This window comes from Cornus florida, unplaced genomic scaffold, assembly GCF_030987335.1.
Source record: "Cornus florida cultivar Cherokee Brave unplaced genomic scaffold, ASM3098733v1 CherokeeBrave_3.0.0_Hap2_Chr11, whole genome shotgun sequence".
Lineage (NCBI taxonomy): Eukaryota > Viridiplantae > Streptophyta > Magnoliopsida > Cornales > Cornaceae > Cornus > Cornus florida.
Window position 1 is genome coordinate 125947169 of NW_026775581.1, and position 11109 is coordinate 125958277.

Here is an 11109-nt window from a genome sequence, read left to right on the forward strand (position 1 = left end):
TTGCAACAATGTGTCTATTGCCTTTGCCTGCTCAGTGCTGTCATTTATATCATTGGTTATTCACTTTCTTAATGTAAACCTGCAGTTGCTCTTATCAATTAATAAAGCTCGATGCATGAGTACTTTCCATTCCTGACCTTTTCAATTAGGGCAGCAAATGAGCCAAACTGAAGCTCTAATTGAGGCTTGTTTTATTAAGAACCAAGTCTGTAAGTGATCCCTGCTTGGCTTGGAAAAAAGTGTGGATGGACTCTAAAATAGAAAACATTATAAATTTCATGCCTTTTAAGGACAATTTATTATCTTTAAGAATTTGTTAACTTGTCCACAAAACTGTTACCGTAGATATTCTTTAAAGAATAAATAATAATATAAATCAGTACAGGTCTTTATTGTGAAATCTGATGAGGACCAAGCCATGCTATCAGGTCTTCCACTTCAGTTGTGGCTTATTCTTTTCATCTATAATTTTTGGAATTTAATTTGAGAACCAATTGAGAATTGATATTACGTTGAACTTTTTGATCATGCCTCATTCCAGGCCTGCGTAGCTGTAAACCTACCAGCATGCAATCAGGGTTTAATGTGTCTTCTTTAACCAAAAAAATAAAATAAAATAAAAGAGTTTTTTTTTTACTGTAAAATATGTCAAATTTTAAGGTAAGATGTACATATAAAATCTTTGTATTGATGAGAGTTTTAATTCAAGACCATAAATATATTATTCTACAAACAAGACAGGTGATATATTAGAGGAAAATTCATATAAAAAATGTAAGTTGCATTGAAAATAATTAATGTCTTTACAAGCCAACATTTCTATTTGTTTCCAATAATTTAATATTGAAAGCTGATGAACACAGGAATAAACTACTGTTAATATTTTCTCCACCTTGGTCATTATTCTATTTAACAAAAATTGTTAATAGTTGTGTTTCAACAAATTTAGAAAATTTTATAATGATTCCAATAAATATTTTAGATATACATGAAAAAATAGGACATGACCAACGGGCCAGTGGCCTAGCAATACCAGGCCCCTACTTTCCAAAGGAAGGTTAGGGGTTCGAGCCTAAGTGGAGGCATGTGTGTGTGAGTACCAACTAAGAAAAAATGAAAAGAAAAAATAGGACATGAAAGTATATAAGCTAGCCCTTTTTGGTATGATATGCTTTGTTTTACATCATGGATATTGAGTTCTTCATTTTTAGTTGCAGTATAGGTCTTATGTTCGACAAAATAAATGAAAAAGATTATGAAAATGAGAAAAAAATAAATCGTAAGAACAGAAAGTCCCATGTAATGAGTAAGAATAATATTATTAAACTAAAATTGGATGGTACAGGATGCAAAAAAATAATCAACGTCACAACTTATGGTGCCCGAAAGTTTTGGAGTTTTCAATTTTTTTCATTTTCTTTGGTGTGGACATTTTACATTGAGAGGTAATATTGAAACAAATTTTAGAAAACATGAGCATCGTATGCTAGATTTTAAAGAACACATCCACATATTGATAGTCACAAAAACTCTGCTGAAAGATTATGACTTAATTCTGAACTAGATAATTAATATCCCTCGATGGATTTATCTTCCAGTTCCTTTTGTAGCATTTAACAGCTCTGCTTGTTTGAATTATATATTGGAGGCCACAGTAGCTATGCGCCTTGCTTTCTATACTGCATTTTATTATTGTGCTGGCTAAAATAGCATAGTTGCATATTTTATTAGAACAAATCATCACCTAACACTTCATCTGATATGTTACTCATTGAAGGAGATAGATGCAAATGAGCCATCAGTTTACACACCAATCATAAATACAAGGCTTGAGAATATCAATCTGGATTCTGTGTTTACTGATATGCATAATTACAACCAGATCAGGGTACAGGTAATTTTATTCTTCATGTGCTGGTGCATTCTTGTAGTTGTTGGCTTCTTGTTCTCTCATATATGTGCCTTCAATTTGCTTCTCATAGAAGCAGTGTTGTCAAAGGTCCTTTGTAGCCTAGGCGCAACGTGAGGTGCGCGCAAGCAAGGCACACAATTGAAAAATTAAATTACTATTAAAGCATATTCATATTCCATAATAAAGGCGCAAATGTTGTCAAAGGCGCACCTAGGCACACAACAGGCGCAAGTGTTGTGCCTGTATGAGCGTGGAGCCTAGGCTTGCCTTTGACAACACTGCATAGAAGATCCCAAAAAAAATTCAGACAGTTCCCCCTCCCACCCCAACCCCATCAAAACCCAAAATTTTACACGCTGATCATACTTTTTATCTTCAAATGAGGCAGTCATTGAGTGTGGATGAAAAGTGGGAAGGAGCTCCTTTTGCAGCAATGCTTCGTAGGCATCAATCTGACTATGGTGAAACAAATGATAATATACTCCATGTAGTACTCGTCCTACTTACATCCAGTTCCAATGTCAAACAAGTCAAGTATTCATCAATTATTTTGCAGGTAACAGAAGGGAAGTGTTACTATAGATTCTCCAGACATCCATCTAAAGTTTTTCATTTTTCCTATATGTATCTGGAATTGTTAGCGTGTGAGAAGCTGCATCATTATCATGATCGTTATAATTCCTAACTGTAATGCATGCATTTATGAACTGACTGTTGCAGCATTGACTGTGTAACTTGGTTATGTCTACAGCCGCTTAATTTGAACATTGATGAGGAGACACTGATGAGAACCGTCCCATTTTGGAGAACATCACTCAGTGATTCAAGTACTCAGAGTCAACAGTATTACTTTGATCATTTTGAGATACACCCAATAAAGGTTTGATGTTTTATTTATATACAGGTCTAAAATATCTTTACTAAATTCCTCCTTCATCGTGTCATTTAACTTACATTTATTTCTAATGTATCTGAAGATCATAGCAAGCTTTCTTCCAGGCGACTCGTATTCCAGCTATAGCTCCACCCAGGAAACATTGAGGTCTTTGCTGCATAGCGTGATAAAGGTTTGATGGGAAGCATTTTCCAAATTATCTAAAATTGGTTAGAGTTTTAAATATATATATGTGGCATTTGTACATCATGTCTTGCCATTAACTTGTTCGTTCTTTCTTTTCATATATTTTTTCTGTTTTTTCCTTCTTCTTTAGATCCCTGCTATAAAAAATATGACTGTAGAGCTCAATGGGGTTTTGGTAACTCATGCTCTGATAACCATACGTGAATTGTTTCTTAAATGCGCACAACATTATTCATGGTAAGCATATCGTAACATTCATGTGTTTTTCTTGATATCACAAACTTGTTTGTGTCTAAAATGACTTGGGCTTCTAGGTATGCCATGAGGGCCATCTATATTGCAAAAGGAAGCCCATTGCTTCCACCAGCTTTTGCTTCCATTTTTGATGACATGGCTTCATCCTCTCTTGATGTCTTTTTTGATCCTTCCAGAGCCCTGCTCAATCTTCCAGGTCTCACCATAGGTATTACTCTCTCTATATGTGTGTGTGTGTGTGTGTGTGTGTGTGTTTGTGGGTAATTTTTTGAAGTTTCTGTTGTGATGTTAGTTAGAAACAGCATAAAGAATCATACGAGTTCTGTCTTCTTTAGTCATGGACTTTTTTGTTATTGACGTGATGGTTCAATGTGAAAAAAAATCATGCATGTCACAAAATGGAACTTGAACTTTCATGTGGTTATGGTACTTGCTTAAAGTATTATGTCAAATAATCATCCATATGAATAACTAGCATTTAAAGTATTATCTCAAATAATCATCCATATGACTAACTGGCATTTAAAGTATTATGTCAGATACCAAACTCCCTGGATGTCACTCTCTCCTGTGATGCTTAAAATGCATATTGTTAAGGTGCTCACATTGTAATCCTTTGTTGATGCTGTAACTGTCAAGGACAGGTACATTCAAACTCATCAGTAAATGTATTGACGGTAAAGGATTTTCAGGGACGAAACGCTATTTTGGTGATCTGGGAAAAACTGTAAGTTCTGTATTCCTCCAATTTTAGGACTGCTACTGCAGTTGCCTAAAACATATTTAGCATGTTGGATCTGCAGGTGAAGACGGCTGGGTCAAATATACTATTTGCTGCAGTTACTGAAATATCAGATTCAGTTCTTAAGGGTGCAGAAACAAGTGGTTTTAATGGAATGGTAAAATTCCTCTTCCTGTGGATTCCACTTTGTATTCTACCCTTCACTTTGCTATCTCTCCTTTGATTAAATGCATGCGAACTTTTAAATTAACTTAAAATTTTGAACTTGACAATTTGAACGTCCATGGTTCCCTTCAGGTCAGTGGTTTTCACCAAGGAATATTGAAATTGGCTATGGAACCATCACTATTGGGTACTGCTTTTATGGAAGGTGGCCCAGATCGAAAAATTAAGCTTGATCGAAGTCCCGGGGTTGATGAGGTACTCTCCTTTTTTTTTTCTTTGAGAAAGAAAAGAAACAATGGATCTCCAGTAATGGTCTTGTGTCAGTCTATTCTATTTTTTGCATAGTTTAGTTTATCAAAAAAAGGGTGAACACAACAAAGATTGTTTGGGTAAATCAATAAGTTCATCCTTTGCTGTATTTGCTGATTAAAATATTCTCAGAAGGCTGTAGCCATACGCACAAAATTGATTTGTTCGTGAGTTGATAGAAAAGCTTTTGGGTGCTTAACAGCAAAATATCATGAAAGGGTAGCCTAATCAATATAAAATTTTGAATAAAATTCTTATACATGTGTAATCCAATGGTGTTCATATTTTTGTTTATGTATTATTTATTTCTATTTTTGCAGATTGTAATGTCAGTATGTCATTGTGATAATTTTCTATAGTGCAAGTGTTGAGTCTACATAGTCATTAAGCATTTATTTTAAATAATGCAGTTATATATTGAAGGGTACCTGCAAGCTATGCTGGATACAATATATAAACAAGAATATCTGAGAGTGAGGGTCATTGACAATCAGGTGACTTCTTATTTTCTATAATATTATCTCACTGTTTTAATTATGGAAAGGAAAAATGATATTACGAGTCTGTGTACTGATAATTTTTGTATTAATTCTGAGAGCAGAAACTGGTTTCTTATCTGATGTCTGGGTAGTTACCAAATAATGTGAACATTGGGCATCGCGGTCACTTCGTATTGTGTAACTATGCTGATTTTATATATTACAATGTCAACAGGTATTCCTCAAAAACCTGCCCCCAAACAGTTCCCTAATAGACGAGATCATGGACCGTGTGAAGGGCTTCCTTGAAAGCAAGGCATTGTTGAAAGGAGATTCTTCAACAGCTTCTCGTCCTTTACGCCATATTCGTGGAGAAAGTGTAAGTGTGTTCTTTTGCAATGTGCAACCTTTCTTTCCTTTAGACATCATTTCCTTTACACGTTTCACGATAAGAAGTTTAATCCCTGAACCTTAGGTGGTTTTCCAAGAATGACCACATTTGAAAATTCGGATATATGAAAATCACATGTTAGATCCATTTACTTCTTTTTCTTTATAAGGCATGTTAATTTGATGCTGACTTGCTTAATTGGTAGTGTTATTGGATTTCATACGTCAGTGGCTAATGGGTAGACATAAAACCTACCTGTACATGCTTTTCAGCTGCCTTGACTGTTGAAAGGAAAATACATATTATGTCCAAAATCAGGAGTCTAATCAACAACTGCCAACTAAGTCAGTGGAGGAACTATATATTCTGGTAACCAGAACTCACCGGATATAACTAATATACAGTACTTTTGCCTACAGCAATGGAAAATTGGGCCAACAATGCTGACTTTGTGTGAACACCTCTTTGTGAGTTTTGCAATCCGTGTGCTGAGAAAGCAAGCTGGCAACGCTATTTCAAAAGTGAAGTTGAAGAAAAAGTTGAAAGGAGATGATGAGAAAGCTGTGGTCCCTGCTTCGAAACAGAAAGTGAGGCTTGTGTGGAAGTGGGGAATTGGTCAGTTTGTGTTGTCGGGAATGGTTGCATATATTGATGGACGGTTATGCCGCTATATTCCCAATCCTTTGGCAAGACGGATTGTAAGTGGCTTTTTGTTAAGTTTTCTTGACAAAAAGGACAATGAATGAATTTATACTGTATGTGGTCTCTGATTCTTACTAAAAGGCTATAAGATTCCAATGGAATACAATGATTCGGCCTCCGATTTCTTTTCTTTTCGTACCAGGAATTTGCGTCATTTCTGTTCCACTTTTATGTGTCAATAACTATATATACAAGTAATTTCATACAAATTATGTGAATTGGGATTTGGACTGTATACGATCTATCCATTTTAGTACCCTGATTAGATCATATAACTAAAAAAATCAAGTGTCATAATGCTTCACAAGTGGCTTTTGTCAAGTTTTCTTGACAAAAATGACAATGAATGAATTTCTAGGTCTCTGATTCTTACTAAAAGGATATAAGATTCCAATGGAATACAATGATTCGGCCCCGATTTCTTTTCTTTTCTTTTCGTACCAGGAACTTGCGCGTCATTTCTGTACCACTTTTCTGTGTCTATAACTATAAATACAAGTAATTTCGTACAAACTATGTGAATTGGGATTTGGACTGTACCCGATCTATCCATTTTAGTACCCTGATTAGATCATATAGCTAAAAAAACCAAGTATCATAATGCTTCACGTTCACATGCACGCAAGAAATGGCTTTCTCAGAGGCCAAGAAGGTGAATGTAGCGACAAGGCTGAAACCATAAATACAGTTGCAACCCCACTAAAATGGTATTTTTTTTACTGTCTTAAATTCAGTTTCAATACACGAGTCCCTTCAACGGTTGTAAAAGGAAAAAAAGATTAGAGGGAATAGAGACCCATCTTCATATTTATTTATTGTTATTTAAACCAAATGTTCACGATCATGTTTAAATAAAATGTTCACGATCATGTTTAAATAAGTAGAAGATATAATATGGAAAATAAATTAAAGAAAGAAAATTATTTATGCTAATAGAAGAGACAAAATAATACGTAATTGTTAAAATATATAAGAGCAAAACAGATAAACGTAGAAAGCCGAAATAGGAGTTTTGGGGGGAATTAACCTCTATTACTTATGGTTTTTTTAGCCGGACTATCACCAGATTTCATGGTGTTTTAACAGTTTGATTTATAGAAACTCAGTAACTGGTAATGGGAGCACTATTATCTATTTGTACCTTTTTCTTTCATGCGTAGCGCTGTGTGAAGCAAAGTAATAATTGATCAATTCATTAAAGGACCCTTATTTTGGTAAAGAGGCGACATGTTTTTCCTCTGTTTATTTCCCAATTCTTTTCTAGATTCAAGATGGAAATAAGAAATTAAAATGTTTTCACTGAACTGATAATATATATATATATATATATATATATATATATAAAGATATTGATATCTAAGACTTGCATGTCCTTTCCTTGGTCAGTTAACACCCGTGGGGGTAGAAGGTTTCCTTTTTTGTTGTTATTGTTGGTTGAGAGCGTCTGAAGTACATATTCCATCAAAATAACAACTAATCTTTGCAGTTAATCGGGTCCCAGATGTACCATTCCAACTCCCTCGGATCTCATCTTTTGTTTGGAAGTGCATCCATTAGGATCATAAAGTGAAGATTTTATCAACATAAAATAGAATATATATATATATTAGTTTTATCAACATAAAATAGAATATATATACACACACACATATATTAACAAAGGGGTAATGTATATATTAGTTTTATAATCATATACCATAATGTTTTCTTATAGATTTGGCTATATAAGTTGGTGCAAGTGTCAATATGTAATCCAGTCCACAGATGGACAATGTTACAATAAGATAACTGTCCCCGAAGATGGTAAAAATGCAATCGTGCAATTTCCAACTCAAAACAGTGATATATTCATTAAACAATTAAATCAATGTCATGTTCAACTCAAAACAGTAATATATTCATTAAACAATTAAATCAATGTCATGTTCATCATGCACAATCATGTGCACGGTGGAGCTAAAAGTACGACACCATCATCAATGTAACACGGATCAACAAATCTAATATAACATACCCCATCATCATTTGTTGCCTAACAAGCCAGATGTAGAAATGAGGCGTAGTGCTTGGTTGGAGTTGTTCAAAACTGCAGATGATCTTGAAACCCGCATTTTCCTTTTCTTCAAAAACTCTAACGAGTTATGCAGGCATTGAGCAGGTGGAATGTCGTTCAAGATAACAGGTTCTGGCCTGTGAAATCATAAATAAGCCAAAATTTTATTTTTGTTCTATAGGTGTATACAAAACAAAATATTCATCTAGTATGGCAAAACCAGATGTCCCTTACCCAGAGTTTTTGGGCCTTTTCTTTTTTGAGGAAGGCTTTTTCTTTGTATCCTCTTCCTCAGAGTCTGATAAGAAAACGTGTCTGCAGATTAAGTAACCTACGTTAGGATGTTAGCTTGAGATGGAGGTTCATAATACAACTGCATGCACAGAGAGAGAGAGAGAGAGAGAGAGAGTCATAACATACTTCTCACGAGCTGCAAGCAGTTCGACAATGTCATTTGGTAGCATTCCCCCGGTATCTAGAGACTCCTGGTTTGTTCCAGTTTCTACCACAGCTTTAATGCTTTCATTTCCTCGTGAAGGTCGTGGTGTTATCTTTTGAGCCCATTGTCTGCGACGTTCTTTTCCTTCACGAACAACCCTACAAAGATCAAAATATAGTTGCCAAGAATCATGCATATAGTAACGTTGACGTTATTAATTGCAGAAGAACAATCTAAAGAATCCCACATTACAAATCTATCAATAAACTATCATCTAAACATTTAATATCGCGTGGGCTTTCAAGAACACTTCCAAACATAAGCCAACATTAGCATGCTATGGGTTTTATGTATAAAATGAATCTGATGAACTATTGTGATACAAAGGAATCCATAGCCTAGGTTGATTCTCTTAATTTAAGAACGAGAAATACTTTACTTTATTGCAGAGTAATGTTACATGGAGTCATGGACGACTCAAAATTTCCTTTGGTTGGGTTTATTCACTTCATTATAGGTTGAAGGGAAATAGAAGTATAAGTCTTCCAGCCACTCCTCCAACAAATATGGCAGGTAAGATTCTGTTGTGTACTTTCAAATTTCCATTGATTCTATAAATCTCAAATATCATCACTACACATCGGGCAATGTGACATCCAAATAACCTTTCGAAAATATGTGTGTGTGACATCCAAATAGGAAGACCCGAAGAGCATTGTTTTCCTAATCCTTTCAACACATTTTGGAATGCAAAAAGAAATCAAGCTTTGGTTTTGTAATATGATATCTCTGCAAAAGTAAAAAAGATTAAAACTGTCATGATGGCTTAACGATGGACAACCTGGGGAAGAGAGGTATGGCGATTCCTAACCAGTGTTGCACTTGCAACAAGTACGAAGAACTAGTAACATCTCCTTTTCCATTGCGTGGAGACTTTTGGTTTGTAGGGCATTGTGCTCTCCTTGTTTGGCTTGCTATGGGTTATGCAACCGCCTATGGAGGATTTTCTTCGTTGTTGGGCGGGTGGTTGCATTAGGATAGAATCTGTCAGGGACTCAGGCTTGGCACAGAATGATTTTGCTTCATGCGATGCATAATGGCAGTGTAGAATGGACATATTTGAGGATATAGCTAGTCATTTACGGTATCAACAAATCAAAGTTTGAAAACTCCAGTTTTGGATGTATGGGTGTTTTCAAGACACCTTATATTCTTTTATTGATTCCTTGGGAGACATGTATTATACTAAAAGAGTCTAATAAACTGTCTCGTGTAAGAAATGTATGAGCATCATGAAATGCATGTGCATCAAATGCTGCCCTTAGGGTGCTTTAAACCATTTCATCAAAAATATGAAAAAAGAATTGAATTAGCTCTGAAGTTAGATGAACTGATATGAAGTGGTGTTTACTTTTCACTGAAAACTGCCATTCTGAACCCTTGACAAGTGCTAAAGACCTTCTATACGAATTTGAGTTTTTGTGCTACTCTTTTCGAGAAGGATGGGTCAATTTCGAAAATCTCTCAATTTTTGTTTTCCGAACTAAGGCTCTTCGGTTACTAGAAAGAAAGACAAATTGAATGCAAGAAGTTCAAGGCTGTACTTTTTTATATGCTTTGTTCTAAAGACATTAATAACAGTCAGCTGAAGTTCATGTGAAAACTTACTCCTACCAGGATCATCTAGCTAATTTCTTAACTTCGCTTTTTTGGAACCAAACCAACAAAAATATATTATCACAAACTCCAATTGATTTTCTTTCCCTCTACTTTCTCAATAACCGAACAGGGTTAAAATTGAACCCAATACCTAATTTGTCTCTGCGTGTGTTTTGTGTGTGTGAGAGAGAGAAGAGCATACCTAACTTTATTTTCTCTCTGAACTTTTCGTATCTCTTCGTCTTGTTGTATTCCCTGCGATACAGAAACAAATCAAACAAGATTAAAACTAAAATCACATGATTTTGTTTCAAATCAAATTTGTTATTTTTTTTTTCAACGTTTCGGTTGATTGTAATCGATTGCGAAAAATGAACGCACCTGTTCGGCTGTGAATTCCTCGGGAGCGTCAGAATCGTAATCTTCTATTCTTTCCGACATCGATAACAAAACTCAAACTTCACACTCTCAAGAAAGAATGAGAAGAGGAGAGAAGAGAATTCCTAGGTTTTAGGATTAGGGTTTTGCTGTTTTCCCACTGAGTTGACCCCGATCTGGGTTGGGCCGAGTGAACCGAACTCAACCCCAAAATAGCAAAGTCCAGGCCAGAGAAAGACCAACAAAAAACACATTTATGTGCAACCAAACCCAGAAAGCTGTTTTCCCCAAGGCTTGGGCTACTGTGAGCTTTTGGGTTGAACACCTTTATGTGACACAAGCCCAACCTACTAGATGATGAGCTATACCATTAGTTTCTCGGGGCACGGATACAACTGAGAAGTTTGAAATCCTCTATAATGGAACATAACATTGTGGGATATGTGCACATAAGGGTGGCCACGAATTCGCTCCCAACGGATTAGACAAATTTTAATTCGCCACTGATCTGTTATCCCACGGATCGGATCCGTGTAATAACGGA

General features: G+C 35.4%; 2 protein-coding genes across 3 annotated transcripts in view; one reads left to right on the plus strand and one right to left on the minus strand.

The window, feature by feature from the left end:
- LOC132280907 (uncharacterized) overlaps positions 1-6167 on the plus strand; it is a 73158-nt gene extending 66991 nt beyond the window's left edge. For both annotated transcript variants that reach the window (XM_059782662.1, XM_059782663.1), the window contains 12 exons: positions 1778-1894; positions 2301-2468; positions 2664-2792; positions 2890-2979; positions 3124-3230; positions 3308-3456; positions 3893-3975; positions 4052-4147; positions 4288-4410; positions 4875-4958; positions 5179-5322; positions 5754-6167. In XM_059782662.1, the coding sequence (XP_059638645.1) occupies positions 1778-1894; positions 2301-2468; positions 2664-2792; positions 2890-2979; positions 3124-3230; positions 3308-3456; positions 3893-3975; positions 4052-4147; positions 4288-4410; positions 4875-4958; positions 5179-5322; positions 5754-6080 (1617 nt within the window). In that variant the 3' untranslated portion in view covers positions 6081-6167. The remainder of the gene's footprint in view (positions 1-1777; positions 1895-2300; positions 2469-2663; positions 2793-2889; positions 2980-3123; positions 3231-3307; positions 3457-3892; positions 3976-4051; positions 4148-4287; positions 4411-4874; positions 4959-5178; positions 5323-5753) is intronic.
- A 1692-nt stretch (positions 6168-7859) lies between these two features.
- LOC132284726 (uncharacterized) lies at positions 7860-10720 on the minus strand. The gene is made up of 5 exons (XM_059786856.1): positions 10569-10720; positions 10390-10442; positions 8510-8686; positions 8324-8404; positions 7860-8226 (listed from the first exon to the last, which is right to left on the minus strand). The coding sequence occupies exons 1-5, from the start codon at positions 10626-10628 to the stop codon at positions 8058-8060; spliced, it is 540 nt and encodes a 179-aa protein (XP_059642839.1). The 5' UTR covers positions 10629-10720; the 3' UTR covers positions 7860-8057.
- Positions 10721-11109: the final 389 nt, after the last annotated feature.